At 33.3% G+C, this 22,370-nt stretch overlaps 3 protein-coding genes across 3 annotated transcripts; all 3 read right to left on the bottom strand.

Annotated features, from left to right (window-relative positions):
• Positions 1 to 331: 331 nt before the first annotated feature.
• On the bottom strand, positions 332 to 3,689 carry LOC115981212 (serine/threonine-protein kinase STY13-like). Its single transcript, XM_031103378.1, has 6 exons — positions 3,416 to 3,689; positions 3,199 to 3,308; positions 1,763 to 1,968; positions 1,276 to 1,450; positions 618 to 755; positions 332 to 526 (listed from the first exon to the last, which is right to left on the bottom strand). Exons 1-6 carry the CDS (start codon positions 3,687 to 3,689, stop codon positions 332 to 334), a joined length of 1,098 nt encoding a protein of 365 aa, XP_030959238.1.
• Positions 3,690 to 14,119: 10,430 nt separating this feature from the next.
• Positions 14,120 to 16,969, bottom strand: LOC115981847 (serine/threonine-protein kinase STY13-like). The gene is made up of 6 exons (XM_031104241.1): positions 16,670 to 16,969; positions 16,457 to 16,575; positions 15,461 to 15,657; positions 14,808 to 14,982; positions 14,501 to 14,635; positions 14,120 to 14,412 (listed from the first exon to the last, which is right to left on the bottom strand). The coding sequence occupies exons 1-6, from the start codon at positions 16,917 to 16,919 to the stop codon at positions 14,215 to 14,217; spliced, it is 1,074 nt and encodes a 357-aa protein (XP_030960101.1). The 5' UTR covers positions 16,920 to 16,969; the 3' UTR covers positions 14,120 to 14,214.
• A 4,468-nt stretch (positions 16,970 to 21,437) lies between these two features.
• LOC115981210 lies at positions 21,438 to 22,370 on the bottom strand. Its single transcript, XM_031103377.1, has one exon. It carries the CDS (start codon positions 22,368 to 22,370, stop codon positions 21,438 to 21,440), a length of 933 nt encoding a protein of 310 aa, XP_030959237.1.

Below are 22,370 nucleotides of genomic sequence, written 5' to 3'. Positions count from 1 at the left end.
TCTGATGTGGGATCAGGGATGCCATCTTTATGCAAAAACTAATGGTACTAGCGTTTGTATACGAATAAAAAGAGCCATTGTAATATAACGTATTGATCAACAATTAACGCAAAATACCGAGCGTATGTTCTTCATTGTTACGTGACCTTGTTAAAAGCAAATTGTAATTTATCTCATGCTACATTTTTGTATGCAATGTATTCGAAACTAAGTTTGAGCTCGTTGACCAAATATAACAAAGAAAATTTAATCAAAGTTTGATTGAAGGTCTTGTAGTCTAGATGTGTGCTTGCTTCTTGAGCTGATACGTACAAATACAAATTTAAGATCCTCATCTGCAGAAGAGTAAACAGCCCAGTGGTCCATACAAAGTTTTCATTCCTTTTCCCTTTGAAGTGTCAATGGCTTTTAACATAATTACTACCTCTTCCATCTCTGGTCTATTGTTGGGGTTTGCATCCCAACACTTCCTCATAATTTCTGCTAGAGAGCTTGGGCAACATTTGGGTATCTCTGGTATTATATTCTGCATATATAAGCACAAAATATGTCAAACTTTATTTGATTTGATGTGCAATAATGTCTGTCACAGATAGGTAGAAGAGAAAATTATATACCTGATAAACAACAGTTGAAGATCGATCCGATAATATAACATTAGGGTATGGTGCCACATCGCAACAATATATCTCCCACAAGCATATTCCAAAACTGTACACGTCGCATTTTCTATCATATGGTTTACTTTCAAGTACCTGCATATTATATTGACATAATATAATATGCTAAGAATGTCTTGGATTTAAGAATTATTGTGGAACATACAAATAAAGGAAAACAAAACTGCTAATAATCTAAATTCTTATCTCGATTAATTTACACAATGTATGGGCAATTATGTCTAATTCAGCTTCCATAGCATCACTTCTTAGCCCCAAAAAAAAAGAAAAAGAAAAAAAAAGTGAAACTTAGGTACAAAAAGTATATTAGGTTCCTTAATCAAATTCAAACACCTTGTTTCATTTATCAATAAAACATAAATAATGTTATTTTTCCCAATGACAATTAAATTCATTGCAATTAAGTGTTTGTCTTCAATTAGAGAATGTAAGGCATTTAAGGTACTACATCTAAGTTAAAAAAAAGGTTAGAAAAAAAGAAGGAAAAGCTTCTATATAGCATTGCCTAAGTGAAATTTCTACTTGTGAACTTGTGTGTTAGTAAAGACTATTCTAAAAAAGCAAAGCAGAACTGTCAAAGTAACAAACAATATACCTCAGGAGCCATGTAGCCAAGGGTCCCTATTCTCGCAGTCATCTCATTAGGATTTGAAGCCTCAAGACAAGCAACATCAAAGTCAATTATCTTAAGAGTGTGATTTTTGTCAAGAAGCAAGTTTTCTGTCTTTATGTCTCTGTGAACAATCTTCCGAGAATGAAGGTAACTCATCCTATAAAAAAGAAGGAAAAGTACTTAGCTGTTGAAGTGCTACTTCAATGAACTACTAGTCATGGACATTTTGAAAAGCCTAAACCAAAAGTGTAATGCTAGGGACATCATTTTCCCAATTGTTGACATAGCCTGCTATGATTAGAACAAAGTTACTTTCACCATCTTTTTTTTAATGCACCAAACATAATAGGTCATGTCAATAGTTGTGAGAAAAGTTGTCCCTAGACTTATTGAAACCAAAATGTTTTTAAATGTAAGTTGGAATATTGAATGAAAGTAAGGATAGATGTGGGAAAGGAATTTGTCTGACCCTCTTGCAAGATCTAATGCCATTCGTACTACAGTTTTGAAAGCCAGCTTCCTTTTCCGATTCTTTCTTAGGTAAGATTTTAGAGTACCACAAGGAAGATACTCAATAATAACACTAGCAGTAGTAGCAGCATCACTTTGCATGTCAATTTGCGTGTTATGTGTATGGATTTTTAAGCCTGATGTGCCCAATGTAGCTCCAAGGCACTGAGAAAAAAAGAAATTCATCTGGAATGTTAGGGCATGTAAATAAGAGTAATATATTTAGCTAGAGAAAAAGACTCGAAACTCTCTCTTTTGTCCATGGAAGGCACTTATGCGCAAGAGCATATAAACATTACAATGTAGATAGCATGATTACATCGTCAATGCAAGTGTTTACTCGAATCAATAAAGTTCATGCTTGATAATAAGTAATGGACAAAGTTTAGCTACAAAATTGGTTGTAACCTTAGACTACAACTTTACTCAATATCTTTTTATTGGAGGTGTATTTTGACAAATCCACCATTAGATTATATCTTTTTCTTATATCCTTCATACTTGCAAAATTTTTAAAAAATTAAAGATCAATAGCTATGTCATCAATAAATTGTTTAAATCGCAAGTTTTTGTAGTTTAAAATTATGTATAAAATATAAACTTATAGATCATATAACAAATAATATTCGATTAACATAAAATTTGACATGTGTATTAAGAGTGTAAATAACATTCTATTTAACAGTTAGATTTTAAAAATATGTATTAATTTTTATTTTATTGAGTAAGATTGTAGCCTAAGGCTACAACCAATTTTGTAGGCTAAACTTTGTCTAATGGTGAAAATAAAGCAATATTTATTAACATTGATAGAAAAAAACAAAGAGTATATATGTGTTTTTTTATTTTTTATTTTTTATTTTTTTTTATGGGCTGAAAAATCATTCAATATAAAGGAGAGAACAACCATATGCCTCTCCCAATAAATAAGAAGGTTTTTTTTTTTTTTTTTTTTTTTCTCAAATAATTATTAAGAGCTGATTTTAAGGAGTACTCCTTAAAATCAGTTCTTATTACTCCTTAAAATCAGCCCTTAATATTTTAAGAAAAAAAAAAAAAACTCTAGGGTACTCCTTAAAATCAGCTCTTAATAATTATTTAAAAAAAAAAAAAAAAACCTCTAGGCTAAGATTCATATATAATAGTTGACCTGTATTGATTAGGGTGATTATGGAAGGCTTTTCTCATAATACAAATAATGAACTTGGAAATATAGAAAAGTATCAAGTAATTATATACAACTAGCTAGGCTAAGATTGATGTCAATATTCATACAATAAACTCTAATATCTATCTACAAGTTCACACATGAAAATCAACCAAACAATATAAATTTTTGTAAAGAATTTATCTATCTACATCAAAGAGAGTGCAAATTCATAGGATTATACGCACCTTAGCAATATTAGGATGATCAAGCTTAGGCCAAATAGAAACCTCCCGTGTAAAAGCAATCCTAAGTGAAGCTATATCACCTTTTGCTCTTTGTTCTTCCAGGACTTTAACTAATAGGAATTTATAACAAATTAAGAAAAACAAAAACAAGGAATCTGAATCGAAAAAGTTGATGTAAACACATATAGAGATAAGAAAGCATAGAAATTGTAATTACCAGCAACGTCTTGGCCATCATAGATGCCTCTATGAACAGTACCAAAGGCACCAGGAGCAATAACTTGTTTTATGATAAGCTTAGAGGGATCGATTTCCCAGTCTTGTTTTTCTGTAAATCTCACTTTCTTCTTTTCTTTATCCTCAAGGTTCTGCATGCCTTTATCGTCAAGGTTCTGCTGCTTCTGCATGCTCCGTAGGCTTAGACTCCTTTGAAGCTGCTCGTCTATTCTCTTAATTTCCTCCATCATAAATCCCTTACTCCTTTCTTTCATAACTTCTTCAATATGTTTTCAATATATACGAATAGAACATTTTTTTTTTCTTTAAAAAAAAAAAAAAATCCTCGTATAATGAATACATGAATGCAAATCCTTTCCTTCTGTTTTCAATATATACTACTACAATTATACGAATCCTAGAACACTTTTTTTGATAAACTAGGATAAACACAGAAGGTAATTAGTAGTTTTGTTGATATGAACTTCTTTTTTAGAATTTGTGTGAGTAATTAGTAGTTTTGTTGATATGAACTTCTTTTTTAGAATTTGTGTGATCAGCTTTTTAGGGATTCCCTTCTTTATTTATTTATCCGTTAAGTGTTATTTTTATTCCCCAAATTTTTTTTTTTTAAAAGTATTATGTGTTTATCTTCTTTGTTTTTATTTTTTTGGTCCCAGTGGGTTTAATTATTTGGACTCAGATGGTTTTATAAGATATATTTAGTAAGAAGAGATATGAATGGTGTACTGAAACTTTCAAATATAATTTACAATTCATTAACAGTACTTCTTGGGGAGAATCTGAGTATGAACTAATCCTATAAAACAGTTTGAGATTAGTTTACATTATCTGGCAAGACATTTACGGGTTATTTTTAGGTATATACTCTCGAAATATGGACAATGTTGCTTCATACTTTTACATTTATGGTGGAGTTCACTCATTAAATTCATTGTGAGATTTACCATAAATGTGAAAGAAGGGAGCACCATTTCTCCATATGCCAGGAGTATCTAAGAATTTTCCGACATTTACATGGTTTTTAATTTTCCTCATTATATCTTTAACTTTTTTTTTTTTTTTTTAAATAAATTTGAGATAGAATTCCACTCTAATATAAGCTAAGTGTATGTGTGTGAAGTTTCCTTCAGCATATTTGAACCCGACACTTGACTCCACATTCTCACGAACACTTAAACTTGTGGAGTGATTATCACACAAAGGGTGCATGGTGATATTAATTTTTATTTTATAAGAAAAACGGTAATTTTATTAACAAAAAGATATATCTTTAACTTCTGGTAGGAGTCCCATGTGATTTTCCCCCCTTATTAACTCAATAATTGCCCACATGATCATTCCTTCTTCCTTCACTATATCTCTTTCTGTACGTGGGCAAACACATAATCCTAAAATAGTTTACTTGTTAAAAATCATTGTGGTTTTGCTATCTTTTTAGTTATGCTTATGTTGAATCTTTTTTCGATGGTTTGGTTAAAATTAGGTGGAAGGTCTTTTAAGATTTGAGCAATAAAATATTTAAAATACTAACCAGAAAGAAAAAGAAAAGGTTATGTACTAGAAGTAGTTTATAATATACTGAGTTGATTGATGTGCTAATTTTATGATAAGATAAAACTTAGGTACAATAACTTAAGTGTAATTCCTTAGGTTTTCATTTTAAGATTCAACCATGTGGTTACTTAACTAAAAAATAAACTTTCATCCTATGAGAAAAAATCCACATGGCAGAATCTTAAAAAAGAAACATAGGAAACAGTACCTAAGTACTGTACCTAAATCTTGCTCTTTGTTGAGGGAAAAATTTTGATGTTCTCAAATAGAATATGGGGTAGCCAAGCTGAAACTCGACGATGAGCCCTTGAAATAAAGCCCAAAGGTTATTGGTATGGTGTAAGTCCGCCCAAGCGAGAGATAGAGGCTACACCCTAACAAGAAGACAACAATAAAGCATAATAAACACGTTAGTATTGTTAATTTGTTATATTATTAGTCCTTTTACGGTGTTATAGTTCAAATCAGTCCTCTAGCGGTACGGTATAATCTCCAGCGGTAGAGGTGAAATTATACTTAGAGTCCAGCAGTCACTGATCAAATAAATTTAGGAAAGTGTTCACTCCTAGGGGTCCTTGTGTGTCTTGGTCAAGGGAATTTATAGTACTTTCAGCTATCATTACATTAATGTGAGGGAAAAAATCAATTGTTACAAATACATTATATCCTTCATCATAATAATAATAAACAATAATTAAAGGTTCCATAATTACAAATAAAAGAGGAAAAATAGGATGGAATGAAGGGAGAGAAAGATCCCCAGCTCAGTGTAGCAAGTATTAGACTAAGATTTTAGTGAGTGTGTGTTCATAAGACATGAATGAGACAATATGGATTGTTTTGAGTGAGCGGGATGAGGTTAACTCTGAGGTTAAGGCTTTTTGTGAGTAGTGGTCTATTTGTGACTAGTTGAGAGACATTTATGGGCTGTGATTGTGTGAAAGGGGAAAAGAGTGTCTGAGATTGGATGAGTGTGGGCTAAAGATGATGAGTGGTAAGCTTGAGGAAAGCTAAACCACGAGCAAAGTAGTAAACAAACCAAGGGTTTCAGAGGGAGTGGCTGTCTTGGTTAGTTATGGGACGTTTATGGAGTAGGAAGTTGCAAGCAAGGTGGTGAATGTTGGTGTTATGGTGACTATAGGCTGAGAAAGGTTGTGAGTGAGTTCAAGAGAGCTTGGGGAAGCTTAAAGAAAGCAAATAGGGATTGAATTTCTACAGAGTTTAGTTAATGACAGAAAATTTTTAGAGAGGCTTTCTCCTCCCCTATGGGCTGAGGTGTGTGTCTTTTTATAATGGAGCTTGAGAGAAGCATTGATTGACAAGAATCCGAAAATGCATGACTCATCAGGGGTGACGAATTAAGGTTAAGTTTCTTGAGAATTTTTGGTCAGCAGTAAGAGATTCACTTTAGGGGCTGCCTTGCTTCTTTAGGTAATGATGGGATTTTAGAGCTTTTGGCATTAAGTGCCAAGATTTTCGGGGCTGAGCTTAATTATTGTGTATCAAGAGTAAATCTTAATGCTGCAAACTGAGATTTGGTCCTCCAAGAAGTAAGATTTCAACACCCCAAGCCAGGTGTCAAGTTCTAGTCTACTTCAGGGGGTTCCACTGGAGATCTCTTTATGCCCTCCAAACCACATGTTCCCAAATTTTCCCCTTTAGGATTCATGACCTTGGTACATGAATCATGTCTTGATCGTTTTTTAACATTTATAGTATCAATTTGTTGAAGTTTGGATAATTTGGTTTCAGCTCCCTTTCCGCTGGAGGTGCAGTCTTGAGGAAGATCATAGAGTCTCTTCATCCCTTTGACTTCAGCTGATATGATAGCCCTTGGGCACTGTTCACGTTAGGCAAATGGTGGCAGAAAATTGATGGGACAGCCCTTAGTCCATTCTCAAAGGCTTGGTTCCCTTGTATGAGTCTCTAGTTGCCTTTTGATTAGTTGCTTGTGTTTTTTGCTTGGGCTGCTCACCTGGGCTGGGTTGTGTGCACATGTTGTCATGGGCTTTCATTCCTCATGGATTTTATTAGTAAATATTTTTGAGTTTTTCATAAATACTTGCAACGGGCCTTTGAGCAATTAGTTATAATGTTTGAAACAATAGGACAAGTTTCAAAATACTTTTGTAAATACTATTTACTTTGATGAATTCCATGTTGCAATAATGTTCGTGGTTTCTAATAATCGCATCATAACTTAAATGATGAGCTTGTGGGTTTGAATGTTTACCATGAGTGTCGAAGGCGTATATTATGGATGTCGCGATGCAAATGATGTCCATGTATTTCATGGATTTATAACAATAAATATATGTCATGGGTCTAACAATTATAACTTTTCATGGGCTTTTATAAGATGATTGCCATAGGTTTTGAGAATAGATAATTCATAAATTCCATGAGCTTGTAATATTGTAATAATATGTTTAAGAATAATTATGATATAGTATTTTGCCGAGTATTTAATAACCTTGGGCTTTTGATAGAATAGTGCCAAGTAGTTAGCTTGGGCTTTTAATAGTGCCAACGTAAGTTGGGCTTTTGATGTTGCCAATGAGAATTGGGCTTTGATATTGCCAATGAAAATTGGGCTTTAAATAGTGCCAACATAAGTTGGGCTTGTGATATTGCCAATGATAATTGGGCTTTGATGTTGCCAATGAAAATTGGGTTTTGATATTGCTAATGAGAATTGGGTTTTGGATAAATAAATTGTCATGTGTTTAAATCATGGGCTTTGATCATGGGTTTGAATTCCATTGATAAAATTGTTTTGCCATGAACTTGAATCATAGGCTTCTTATATATTGCCAAGCATAAGTATTCTTGGGTTTTAAATAGAATATGATAATAAAATTGGATAAAATATGAGTTTTGGGGCTTTTTGTGATAGTTTATATCATAACCCAATTTAGATAATGAGATATGAAGCATTTGTGATTAACATAATAATAGAGCAAAAAATATTTGGGAAAACCCAATAACTTATTAGTGGTGTTTGAAAATAAATAGGTGGTACCCAAATAAAATTAGGTGTAAAAAAAAAGTACCCTAACACTCTTTATGTTAATACTATTTTAATGCTTAGATTACATACACATCTTATTTTGTTAAATGTTGATATTAATTTGATTTTTTTTTTTCAAATCAAATGTTAAATGTATATGTTGCTTTGCCTTGAGTAAAAAGCTCTGAACGTCTAAATATTTTTATAAAGAGCAATGACAAAGAAGAAGAAAGATACACTAAGAACATAGTGTACAAATTAAAAGGCATTCAACAACCTCCTAAAGGTAAAAACTACTAACATATTTCTTCATTAATATTATTATTGTTAATAAAAGTGCAATTCATTTACAAAACTCATTCTATTGCAATTCCCTTAGATAAAAAATTCAAATGCAAACACTGCATTATATATAACTACAAATGTCATTGATAATTGGTTGATGGTTGTTGTACCAATGCAATTTATTCCTTTTTGTTTTTCATAGTGAAGGAATCTACAAGCATTACAAATATTATGTGTCATTCTTGAATGAACAAAGTTTGACTGGAAACTTGGTTGGCGTCTTAAGCTACAACTCACGAAGGTAACATGTGTTTGTCATGTGCATTAATGCACATAGTTCGATTGTATACAATCACTTAAGTGTAGTTAAGTACAAGGACGCATTTCATCTCCCTATTGCGAGTTGTAGCCTAAAGCTCTAACTAAGTTTGTAGTCAAACTATGTCTCTCTTGAATAGACCTAAGCTTTTTAGCTACCTAAATTTCAGCTATAAGACATGCACCTCTTATTTGTTGTTTAGAAGTGTAACACTTTTTTGTAATTGCCTCATATTTAATTTATAGTATTACCTATATGTTAGCAGCTATGCCAATGAAAATGTTGGTATGTTAGATTAGAATTCTAAAATTATATAATAATTTTTTTATTGTCCCTCAAATAAATTATGTAGTCTATAAGTTTATGATAAAATATTGCACATACCTATTAGCCAGATAATATTATATATAGGGCAAGATTTAAGTACAATATTTAGGTGTTGTTTCTTAGATTCCCCTCTTAAGGTTCTAACATGTGGATTTTTTCTCATGGAAAGAAAGTATATTTTTTAGTTAATTAGCCACATGATTAAATCTTAAAAAGGAACCTAAGGAACAACATATAAGTTATTGTACCTAAGTTTTGTCCCTATATATATATATACATACGTATATTCTTTGATATTCTTTATATATATATATATATATACATATGTTCTTTGATATTCTCTTTATTTAGGTTTCCATCTTAACAAAATTTGCATTATATCAAAGTATTAATTCATTATATTAGCCAACAGAATAAATGCATACATTAATTATCTATAATTGTGCATTAATTTTTTACTCCTATATTAAAAGAATTTATATGATTTTTTTAATATAAATTCTATATAAGAAACAATTTTTATTTGGAATAATAATAACTAGTCAGAACCCGTGCAACGCATTGGAACTTACCTATTTATAATAGACTAAAATAACTTTATAAAATTTTAAATTGATATGAAACTATACTATCTTTTTGAGTTACAATTTGATGAATAAATCATTGCTTGAATATGCAACGGGTTGCAAAACATCTAGCTAACAAATTTAGATATTGCAAAAAAATAGCTAAAAATTCTAATGTTAAAACTTTTGAAAGGAATAAAAAAAATCAGAAAATTCACTGGCATTGCCTAGAAATTATTGAAACAAAACAAAATATATATTACTACCAAATACAGAAATATAAGAGAAAGATAAGTTACCTTCAAAAAAATAGAGAAACAAAAGATACCACTTTTAAATTCGTTCTTCAAACGTTACACCAGCAAAATCATTAGAGAGAGAGAATTACAAAGAGACAGTGACAAAATTGGTGAATCTGCCAGGCAAAATATGATTTTGAATAGCAGATTACAACCTCTAATACGTGCTTAGTTTCAGCCTTTGTGTGTTTTCTCAGGGTTTGAGAGAAGCGAATGAAAGAGGCTACGTGGGATGTTTTAGGGTTTGAGAGAAGTGGATGAGAGGGGAGTGAGATATTATATATATATATAAGGGACTCCTATTAGGACTCTCTCACTATTTAGTTTAAAAAATTAAAATTTTTTATAAATTAAAATGATAATGTGGAAATTTGTGGGAGTTTCAGAGGTTTCGGTTATATATATATATATATATATATAGATAACAATAACAATAACAATAACAACAACAAAAAATTTAGAATATGACATTCTTCTTACTTATTTTTAGTTGTTTCGAAAAGGATTGCCACAAATGCCATCAAATTAAATATATGTGAATTCACTAAAATTAATCTTTACCATTTATATATCCTAATCCTTTCAGTGACATGTAATATATATAATGATATTTAGATGTCATTAATTTATCTAAGATTTATATGAGAAACAATTGATTTGAAATATATTATTCTTGCTCAAAAGTTAGTTGCTTTTGTAACAATTGAACCAAAGTCTAACAAAAAAAAAGAAAAAAAAAAAATAATATCACACAGTCAAGAATGTAAAAAAATTAAAGGAAGGATATTTACATTTTTATTTTATCAAAACAATATTTGCATTCTTTAGAAGGCATGAAACATACCTATTTATATTAGTCACTATATCATACAATTTTTAAATACGTATATTATGATCAAAATCACTACATTAGTCTTATTGTCTTAGGAAAATTATTGAAATATTTTTTTATGCATTCAATAGTTGGGAGTTGGGAGTGGAGATTTGAACAATGGATGTGTTCACAAAGAGATGCCAACCAGTTGAGCCTTTTAATGATAATTATTGAAATATTAGAGGAAACTAATAATAAAACATTGTGCTAAAACTCGGCTAGTAAAAATAATTATGCACCACGTTTATTGTCAGTAGTTCTTCTTCTCTTATAACTCCTATATTGATTAGAAGTCTAAATTCATTACAATATTTATAATATAATGAATTTCTTCCAACTTTATATATTTTCTATTTTTTTTGGTTTAGTCACACTCACCATCCCAATTTTTAAAAAAGTATTATGTATTTATCTTCTTTGTTTTTGTTTTACGTTTTGGTCGCAGTGAGTTAAATTCTTTGGCCTCGGCCATCAATGGTTTTATACGATATATTTAGTAAGAAGAGAGACGAATAGTGCCCTGAAACTTTCAAATATAATTTACAATTCATTAATAGTACTTCTTGGGGAGATTCTGAGTATAATTAACCGTGGTGTGAATAACATAATCTGTACTACCTAAATTTAAGTAGCTGAATTAATCCAATAAAATAGTTTAAAAGAGTTTACATTATCACATTAACTTCTGGCGGGACATGTACATGGATTTTAATTTTTCTTATTAAATCTTTAATTTATTTATTTATAGAATTCTACTATAACCCAATCTAAGTGTAGGTGTATGAGTCTCTCTTTTAGAGACTTGAACCTGACACTTATATTTGTTAACCGATACTTACATTTGTTGAGTGACTATCATGCGCGAGATTTTTTTTGGAAGGACTCCCATGTAATTTTTTTTTCCTTCTATTAAATCTTCGATCCTTCCAACAACGTAGAACTCAACTGCTGCTCACATGATCATTCCTTCTTCCTTCACTATATCTCTTTCTCCTTCTTTATCTCAGTAGGTAAGTACGTAGGCAAACACACAATCCTAAAATAATTCACTGTTAAAAACCATTGTGGATTTGCTTTCTTTATCAGTTAACGTTTATGTTGAATCTTTTTTCAATGGTTTGGTTAAAATTACATGGAAGGTCTTTTAAGATTTAGGCAATAAAATATTTACGAGTAAATTATGTATTTGGTCCCTATACTTTATGTCATATGTTAATTTGGTTTCTAACTTTTCAAATATGTTAATTTGGTTTCCAACATTTTGGTTTTGTGTCAAAATGGTTTTTACCATTAAATAATGGATGGAAAATATAGATGTGACTAATAGCCCAAATAAAAAATTATTTTTATGGCACATCAGATGACATGTGTAATGCCACATGGAATAAAAAATAAAATTAAGAATTTGTTGAAATATCAAATATATTAAATTACAATGTGCTTTAAAAATGAAATATGAAAAATATAAAATAAAGTAAAATCATTTTAGAATATTGTCATCACTTTCTCAGCATCCAAATAGAAAATCATTTGAATCCCTAACACTCCCCATCTCTTGCACCACTTTTCAAACCAAGGAAAACATTCTTACTTGTTGATCTACTAGGAAAATGACTCAAATTTAGAATATGCAATTTCACCACCAATTTCGTCCTTTGTTTTGGGCAACGAAACAAGGGAACTACCAGCTAGCGTTGATGCTCAATCCAATTAACATCCCAAAAGAGAAAACACATTATGCCCAATGATGATGCAAGCTATAAAGACAATGACGACGTTGTGTATGCAACTGAAATATGGGAGTGAAATTAAATAGGGTGACGGTAAGTGGGTTTGGCGATAGAGGCATGGGTACCGTGAGCCTCCATCCTCATCTTCTCAAACAATTTCTTACTTTCTTGCACTTGTAGCCTATGCTATTTGTATGGCTTTATTTGCTAGGGGCAAGGAGGAGCACGTAGGAATGCCAACCACTACATAAGCCACTAGTGGTTGAGAGAAAGCGAACAGCACCTTGTATAGGGTGGGTGGAGCTTGAAGAAACGAGTCCATAGTCTCGACTGCACAGTGATGGTTTTCTTGGGGTTTGTAAATTGGTGGAGGAGATGGGTTGCCATGGGTCTTGGTTTGAAGGGTGTTTGGGGTTCAAAAGATTTTCTTTACTTTATTTTAGAATTAAAATTTTAAAGCATATTCTTATGACCAAAATTTTTTAATTTTATTTTTTATTTCATGTGGCATTACAAATGGTATAAAAATGATTTTTTATTCAGGCCGTTAGCCACATTAGTATTTTTCATCCTTTATTTAATGGTATAGACTATTTTAACACAATATTGCTAACATTAGTATTTTTCATCCATTATTTAATGGTATAGACTATTTTAACACAATATTTAAATGTTAGGGATCAAATTAACACATTTGAAAGATCAGGAACTAAATTGACATATAGTGTAAAGGTTAGGGGCCAAATACTTAGTTTACCCAATATTTAAAAGGAAAAAAAGAGAGGAAAATTATACACTAGCCCTTGTCATCAATTGCGAGTAGCATGTGGTTTTAACTAATTTCAAATTTTAGTACTTTTGATTTTAAAAAATTGAAAAAAATGCATCATCATCTAATTATTATTAATAAAATATTAAAATTGAAAACAAAATTTCATTTTTAGATATAAATTTGGATAGTTTATGGTTGCTTTTGATGTATATTTCTCTTGAAGTGTTAATAAATTTATACTTTTATAAATAAATAAATAAGTGGAGACAAAGTCTAAGTAGTTTTATTTAAGATCTAAAATCTAAGTAGGATTCGTATAATTTGGTTCAAAATATAAGTACTTGTGATTAAATACATCACTTATTAATGTTTTTGGTTCAATAAAATTACACTTAGTTTTAGTTAGTTTCAAAATTTAATAATTTTATAATTTTGTTCAAAATTTAATAATTTTAGTACTAATTTCAGTACTAAAATCTAAAACAAAATTAATAAGTTCAAAAAAAATTAGTTCAACAACAAAAAATTACCAATAGCAAAGTTTTTATTTATTCATTATAATTTAAAAAGGCTAGATAACCAATTTTACCCAAAATAAATAGCATAGTCCTTTAAAAAGTTTTAGACAGAACTAGAGTGGTCATACTTTTTAAGTGGATGGTCAGACACAATATTTAAAAAGTTTTAAGTGCATAGTCCTAGAAAATTAGAATACTACTTGCTTGATAGTTTGTTAATAATAAATGGATGCTTATTTGAAATTTCAGATTTTTTTTTTTTTTTGTTTATATTTTTGCCCCTAATTCCAAGTTTTTGACTCCGTCCATGCTTAGGAAAGATTTAAAAAAGAAGAACAAACAAAGAGATACATATAGTTCATACAAAGTGACGTGGGGCTTTATGTTAATAATAGAGGCTTAGCATCGTTTTCCAATAAATATAATATAACAAAGAAATACTGAAAGTATTCTATACAAATTGAATATGTTTGTTATATTACAAGCTTTTCTGCTCCCTAGATAAGTACAAATTGAAGGTCCTCACTGGCAGCAGAAGAATAAACAACCCTGTGATTCATACAAAGGTGTCATCCCTTTGCCTTTTGAAGTGTCAATGGCTTTTAACATAGTTACTACCTCTTTCATCTCTGGTCTTTTGTTGGGGTTTGAATGCCAACATCGTGTAATAATTTCTGCTAGAGAACTTGGGCAACAGCTTGGTATGTCTGGCCTCATGCTCTACATTTTAAAGTACAACATTTGTCAAGCTTTATTTAATGTGCAATAATACATGTCAAAGATAAGTAAGTTGAAGGAAATTATATACCAGATAAACAACAGACGAAGTCAGATCTGAGAATTTAAGGTTAGGATATGGCATATCACAACAATATATCTCCCACAAGCAAATTCCGAAACTGTACACGTCACATTTTCTGTTATATGGTTTATTTTCAAGTACCTGCATCAAATTGACATCATATTATTCGGCTAGAAATGTATTGGATTCAGGCATTATTTGCAAAAATTAACTAAAGGAAAACGATTGTACTAATAAAGCTCGATCAGATGTTCTTAAAAAGTGACCAAAATCGCGAAGTAACAGAGTCAAATAATTACAGTAGGAACTTTACCTCAGGAGCCATATAGCCAAGGGTCCCTGTACTGCCAGTCATGTCAATAGGATTTGAAGCTTCAAGACGTGAGACACCAAAGTCTATTATCTTTAGAGTAAGATTCTTGTCAAGAAGCAAGTTTTCTGTCTTTACATCTCTGTGAACAATCTTCCGAGAATGAAGGTAACTCAACCTATAAGGAAGAAGAGGGTAGAGTCTCCTTAAGTAATTAGTTGTTTATGTGCTACTACAATAAAGTAAACTACTGGGCATGGACTATTTGAAACGCTTCAAGATGTACATCTTTGTTAAACATTTTGCCACAACTTGCATATGTGTGAACTACTTGAGATTAAAAATATCACTTATACATTGATTCGATATTGGTATTTGGTAAAAAGTAATCCAATATCTCCGCTTCATGAGGTGTGCAAATTGAGGCAAAATACATGTGTGATACTAGACTTTACCCTTTCAGGTGAGTTGAACATTCACATCGTTTTTATTATGTAGCAAATTACCAATCACCACATGACATGTAAGCATTTGTGAGAAAAAGTTTTTGAAAAAGTTTTCCTTAGACTTATGAAACCCAAATAATATTTAATTAATGTAAGTTGAAACATTAGAGAAATGTAAGAGAATTGAAGTGGGATAGGAATTTGTCTGACCCTTTTGCAAGATCCAGTGCAATTCGTACGACATTTTTGAAAGCCAACTTCCTTTCCCGGTTCTTTAACAGGTAAGATTTTAGAGTACCACAAGGAAAATACTCAATAATAATACAACCAGCAGTATTTTGCATGTCAACTCTCTTGTTATGCGTTTGGAATTTTAAGCCTGATGTACCCAATGTAGCTCCTATGAACTGAGGAAAAAAATAAAAATAAAGAAAAATGAGATCTATGGGCATGTGAATCAGGGTTATATATATATATATATATATAGAGAGAGAGAGAGAGAGAGAGAGAGAGAGAGAGAGAGAGAGTCAAAACTGTCTCTTTTGTACTTGGAAGGCAATTTTTTTGTTTTCTGGTTTTTTTTTTTTTTTTTTTTTTTTTTTTTTTTGGGAGGGGATGAACATGGAAGGCACTAGCATGATCCGACATTGTCAATGCAAGTAGTTATACGAATCAAGAAAGTTCATGCTAGATGAAAAGCAACATTTATTGGCGTCGATGAAAAAAAGAAGTATATCAAAATATGCAATCGTGTTAATAATAGGAAGACAACCACATGATTCTCTTAATCAATAAATTTTTTTTATTGATTACTAATTTTAAGAAATATGCATTGTTTGACAATAGTTTACTTTTATTGGCTGGAACGATTATGTGTATGTGTATGTATATATATATATATATATATATATCCAAAATTCTCAAATTTTCTCTTAAAAAATACAAATGAGCAAGACTTAGAACAAAGTGAAAGAGGTATCAAGTACAAGTAATATCAAATATGCAACTAGGCTAAGATTGATGCCAGTATTCATTAAACATGCAACTGAATTTTAATTTCTATCTTCATATTCACACGTGAAAATCAACCAAAAATTATAAATTTTTGCAAAGAAATGTTTTCACGTATAAATTAATTAAACGGTACCTTTTTTTTCCCTAAAAAAAGGGAATACATCAAATTAAGAGAGTAAATTCATTACGTACCTTAGCAATATTAGGATGATCAAGCTTATGCCAAACAGAAACCTCTTGTCTAAAAGCAGTCCTAAGCAATGCTATTTCAGCTTCTGTTCTTTGTCCTTCTTCCCAGTCCAAGACTTTAACTAATAATTTATAATACAGAAAAAAAATGGGGTCACTGAAATCTGAATCTAAAATCTCTTAAAGAAAGAAAAGAGGCTTAGAAATTGCAATTACCGGCGACATCTTGGCCATCGTAGAGGCCTCTATGGACGGTACCAAAGGAACCATGAGCAATCACTTGTTTTATGATAAGCTTGGTGGAATCAATTTCCCAGTCTTGTTTTTGGGTGATACTCACTTTGTTTTCTTTGTCAAGGTTCTGCATGGCCCATACTCGGTTTAGATGCCTCTGAAGTTGCTCGTCTATCCTCTTTATGTCTTCTAACATGTCCGCCCTCACAAACCCTTTACTCGGTTCTTCCATATCTCTGTCTCTTTGAAGCTTTGCTTTGCTGGGATAATCAACAAATTGAATTCTCTTTAAGAAGGTTTGGATGAAATGAATATTAAAGTGGAAAAAAGGTTTTCTATTACGTCAAGGAAAGCCGGTCGAGTTAATTTTTATTAATTTTAAAATATCACATTTATACTTTATAATATTAATAAAACACGTAAGTAGTTTTAGATTTTGATAAGAGAAACAAGTTATATGTTCCTACTTGGCTACTGTTTCCTTTGTACAAGCAAATAAGCAATCTTCTATCTAAAAAATCCAGAATTGCCTGCCTTGGATTTGTATTCCTTTGGTATCGGAAGCACACGTGCGTTTGAGTACTCTGGAGTAAGAAGATTTGCATGTGACACATAAGTGAATTTGGTGCATGGTTGTTCAACATATCTGAACACTGATGGCATGTCTGCAAGCACAATACTCCAATTGAGGCGAGACTAAAGTCTAAGAGTACAACTTCAAGTTATGTTTTCAGTGCAATTTTTGTGTGTGCGCAACAAAAGGTGCAACAAGTATTTTTCAAAGTCTTAAAGTAACAATTTCAAGTCACGTTTTTTAATGCAATTTTGCATGTGTACAACAAGATGTGCGTAACAAGTATTAACTAGGGTGTAAGTCAAAGACTCAAAAGCCCAAAAAAAAAAAAAAAAAAAAGATTGTTAAAAGTTTGACCAAGTGAGATTGCGTATGGGTATGAAATTTTGAGCATGATGCTGCAATGAGATCATCAACAACCAGATTTGGTGGGCGTATGTGTAATATGAGATACCAACTTCCTTTAGCTACGTCATTTGAATATTTTGTGATTTTTACACAAACTCATATGAGCATATAGTAAAACATTTTTGTTAATAAATATATTAATTGGACTTCGCTCAATGGAAAGCATTTAGCATATCGAGATGCTCAAAATTATATTCATAAAATTAGAGTGAGGTTAATAAAAAAAATATAACAGATTAAACCTCTCAACTATGTAAATAGAATGATATTATATTTGAACTTTTATATAAGTTAAGAATTTATTTTGTTATTTTTTTAAAACTCAGGGTTTAATTTGTTATACCCAACTATAGGGTTTAAAATGAAAAATTTTCATTATAATATATCTTCTCACAAAAATATTTACTTGTGGAAGACCAATAATTTGAGCAAATGAATAAGAGAAACGATATGTTTACAACATTTTCACAATATTTTTACAATAAATCCTAAGTGCCAGGTTGTTACTTTTTTTTTTTTTTTTTTTTTTTTTTTTTTTTTTTTTTTTTGATTCTCAACTTAAAAATTTCATTAAATTGAAACTGATTTCATACAGATAACATCTTGCTGCACTTGTGCAGAGACAATAGGTGGGGTATCCTCCACCCAAATGACCCTATCTAATACAGACTTGGCATTTCTTGCCAAAATATGAGTTGCAGAATTTGTTTCCCTGCAAATGTGAGACACCTTCCACGCCTCAAAACATCTAAGATCCACTCCTATGCCTTTAATGACGTGTTGGATGCTACTCGGTACTACGCTTTGATCACGAATTGCGTCGACCATAGTTTGCGAATCACTTTCAATGATAATCCTTTTGAGACCAAGATCCCACGCAAGTTGAACCCCATCTTCCACTGCCTTTGCTTCTATCTCTAATGCACCCAGAGGCATGTCCCATCTTTTACTCATTGCTCCCATAATTTGTCCCTCATCATTCCTAATCACCACCCCACTTCCGCAGCACCCAATCTCCCTGAACACCGCACCATCTGTGTTAATCTTATACCAGTCCTGTCTAGGAGGAGCCCAGGGATGTGTGGTCTTAGGGGGCTGCCACAGATGAGGTTGATTTTCCTCCTTAATTTCAGCAACGTACTCAGCCACAGCCCGGATCAAAACCCCATTACCTTTACATTTCCCCTTATGAATAACCGTATTTCTATTATTCCATATGCTCCACGTCGTCACAGCAAACATGGTCCAATCAACCTGCGGGTGTGAATTCATAATCTCCCATACTATATCTACGAAGTCATTTATAGGATCTTGCAGCCATGGAAGCTTAATTTTAGTTCCACTCCACACAACCTTTGCATATTGGCAACCCCACAAGATATGACCAGATGTCTCCCTTAGTCCACACAGTACACAGTAGTCACCCCTTCCAACACCCCGAGCCATAAGCCGATCCTTGGTAGGGAGAATGTTTTTGCCAGCTCTCCACATAAAATGCTTTATTTTACTTGGGCAAGTCAGCTGCCAAATAAGCTTCCATATGGACCTCATCTTAGAACTATCTGAGCTGCTTCCAACATCAGGACGAGTATTCCTTTCTTTCAGCCATTTTTGTGCAACCACATATGCACTCTTAACGGTAAGCTTTCCATGAGTGGTCCAAGCCCATATAATTGAATCTTTAGGCAGTCTCAAGCTAAGTGGGATTCCTAACACGGCTTCAGCTTCATGAGGGAGAAAAGTGCTTCTTACCTTGGTAATATTCCAGCTTCTCTTATCAACATCAATCAAGTCTGAGACTTGCACAACTTCTTGCTGGGGCTGTCTTGGGCTGAAGACTTTGAAGGCATCTGGTCTTGGGATCCACTGATCATCCCATATATTTACTCTTTGACCATTACCTATATTCCACCGATACCCCTTCCTTATAACCTCCTTTGTTGCCATAATGCTCCGCCAAGCATAAGAAGGTCTTCGGCCCAATTGAGCGTGAAGGAAAGAGTCCTTTGCAAAGTACTTCGCCTTATAAACTCTATGCACCAAGGAATTCGGGTTGTTCAGAATTCTCCATCCTTGCTTAGCTAGAAGGGCCAAATTGAAAGCCTTAAGGTCCCGAAATCCCATACCCCCCTCTGCCTTCGGTGTGCATAGTTTCTCCCACGATACCCAAGCCATTTTTCTTTCCTTTTCCTTCTGCCCCCACCAAAAATTACCCATCAAAGAATTCAGATCCTTACACAAAGAATCTGGCAGCTTGAAGACACTCATTGTGTATGTAGGTGTGGCTTGTGCAACGGCTTTGATAAGGACTTCTCGACCTGCGTTGGATAATAGTTTACCCTTCCATCCTGCGATTTTCCTTCTCACTTGATCTTTAATCTGGTTAAAAGCTTTTCTTTTCCCCCTTCCAACTAGTGGTGGCAAACCTAGATACTTTTCATGATGTCTAACAATCTCTGCCCCAAAATTTTGCTTAACTTGGTCCTGAACATCCCTCCTCGTGTTCTTGCTAAAATATAAGGAAGTTTTTTCCTTATTAAGCTTTTGGCCTGAAACCCTCTCATAATCCTCCAATACCTTCATCACTCTATCACACTCCAACATTGAAGCTCTACAGAAGATTATACTATCATCTGCAAATAACAAGTGTGAAATACTCGGGGCCCCTCTACTCATTGCCACCCATTTGATTTTCCCATCTCTCACCTCTTTTTTCAGCATTGCTGACAACCCCTCGGCACACAATAAAAATAAATACGGCGAAATAGGATCCCCTTGCCTCAATCCTCTTGAAGGAACAATTTTACCTTTTGGCTCCCCATTTATCAAAACTGAATATGACACCGTGCTAACACACATCATCATAAGCTCAATTCAGTTCTCATGAAACCCCAATCTCCTCATAATGGCTTCAAGATAAGACCATTCGACCCTATCATAGGCCTTATTCATGTCGAGCTTCACCGCCATTAGCGCTTCTTTACCTTTTCTTCTCTGATCGATACAGTGCATCGTCTCAAATGCGACAAGCACATTATCTGTTATTGATCTGCCAGGCACAAAGGCACTTTGAGATTCATCAATCACCTCCCTTAAGATTCTTTTCAACCTATTCGCCAGAACTTTAGAAATGGTTTTATACACTACATTACATAAACTTATAGGCCTAAATTCAGTGATTTTTTGAGGGGAAACAACCTTCGGAATAAGACAAATAAAGGTTTCATTAAGTTCACAAGGCAGCACACCAGAATTTAATACTTCCAGTACACAACTAATAATGTCAGGGCCAACAACATCCCAAAATTGATGGAAGAATAAGGGAGACATATCGTCGGGGCCTGGTGCCTTAGTAGGATGCATTTGCTTCAGCGCTTTCCAGACCTCAGCTGCCTTGAACTCTGCCAATAACTCCTTGTTCATATCGGCCGTGACCCTAGGGGATATTGCATCCAAACTTTCTACAAAATTGGAAGGAAGGTCCGACTTGAAGATATTAGCAAAGTATTCTAAAATTATGGACTCAATACCCTGTTGATCATCTATCCACTCCCTATTCTGATTTTGCAGCCCCTCAATCCGGTTTTTCCTTCTCCGTTGGCTAGTTGTTGCATGAAAAAATTTTGTGTTTCGATCTCCCGACTTCAGCCACAATGCCCTAGACCTCTGCTTCCACATAATTTCCTTTCTTAACAGGACCTCATTGATTTCCTTCTTCAGACACTTTATATCCTCAGCTTTGTCAACCATTCCATCAATGGCTTTAAATTATTGAAGCTGGTTTCTTTTCATCTTCAAGGTATTGTTCACATTCCCGAAAACCTTCCAGTTCCACCTACAAAGGTGTTCTTGGCAGTTTTTCAATTGGTCTGTGATTCTAAAATCCGGGTCCCTTCTCAAAGGATCCCATGCTTCTTCAATCACCTTTCTGCACCCAGGTTCCCTAGTCCACATCGCTTCGAAGAAAAACCTCTTTCTTACCGGTTTGTGGGGTTGTCTCCGGTTTAAATACAATGTTAACAAACAATGATCGAAAATAGACATTGAAAAGTGATGTAGACTTGCCTCAGAGAAGCATTGGACCCAGCTCTCACTTGCCACCATCCTGTCCAGTCGGAGTTTTGTTCTCTGCTCCCCCTCCCTTCCATTGCACCACGCAAATCTCTGGCCCACAAACCCCAAATCAAAGAGACCACAACTGCTCAAGCACTCCCTGAAATCCTTCATTTGACCTGCATCTCTTTCCGGTCCTCCTAGCTTTTCATAAGACTGGGAAATTTCATTGAAATCCCCAAACACTACCCACGGCAAATCACTTTGTTTTTTCAGAGCTTCCATCAGTTGCCAAGAAATAAATCTTTTGGCTACATCGGGTTGCCCATAAAAACCGATAGCCCGCCAAGGAGCAACTGAGGATCTTTCGTGGATCTCGACATCGATGTGTGAATTGGAACAACTCTTAAACCTCACATCCGTACCCTCTCTCCACAACATAGCCAGCCCACCACTTCGACCATCACTAGGAACCGTAATACCCTGAGTGTAGTCTAATTTATTTTGAATACCTTTGATTCTACTCATACCAGCCTTCGTTTCCGACAAGAAAACCAGTAGGGGTTTTTTTGTTCTCACCTCGTCGGTGAGTGTTCGAACTGCCAGGGACGACCCCAGTCCCCGGCAGTTCCAGGCTATGACATTCAT

Source organism: Quercus lobata, chromosome 3 (genome assembly GCF_001633185.2).
Source record: "Quercus lobata isolate SW786 chromosome 3, ValleyOak3.0 Primary Assembly, whole genome shotgun sequence".
Taxonomy (NCBI): Eukaryota; Viridiplantae; Streptophyta; class Magnoliopsida; order Fagales; family Fagaceae; genus Quercus; species Quercus lobata.
Note: the sequence above shows the minus strand (reverse complement) of the source record. Positions and strands in the feature narration are given on the sequence as shown.

What these genes read in the sequence shown, in the direction of transcription:
- LOC115981212 (XM_031103378.1), bottom strand. Translation starts at nt 3,689, where the DNA reads ATGAAAGAAAGGAGTAAGGGATTTATGATGGAGGAAATTAAGAGAATA. An exon ending in ATCATCCTAATATTGCTAAG is followed by an intron (nt 1,969 to 3,198) that starts GTGCGTATAATC and finishes TTTTTTTCTCAG; the next exon opens with TGCCTTGGAGCTACATTGGG. An exon ending in GCATTAGATCTTGCAAGAGG is followed by an intron (nt 1,451 to 1,762) that starts GTCAGACAAATT and finishes TCTTTTTTATAG; the next exon opens with GATGAGTTACCTTCATTCTC.
- LOC115981847 (XM_031104241.1), bottom strand. Translation starts at nt 16,919, where the DNA reads ATGGAAGAACCGAGTAAAGGGTTTGTGAGGGCGGACATGTTAGAAGAC. An exon ending in ATCATCCTAATATTGCTAAG is followed by an intron (nt 15,658 to 16,456) that starts GTACGTAATGAA and finishes TTTTTTCCTCAG; the next exon opens with TTCATAGGAGCTACATTGGG. An exon ending in TTGGCTATATGGCTCCTGAG is followed by an intron (nt 14,636 to 14,807) that starts GTAAAGTTCCTA and finishes AATTTGATGCAG; the next exon opens with GTACTTGAAAATAAACCATA.
- LOC115981210 (XM_031103377.1), bottom strand. Translation starts at nt 22,370, where the DNA reads ATGAATGTCATAGCCTGGAACTGCCGGGGACTGGGGTCGTCCCTGGCA.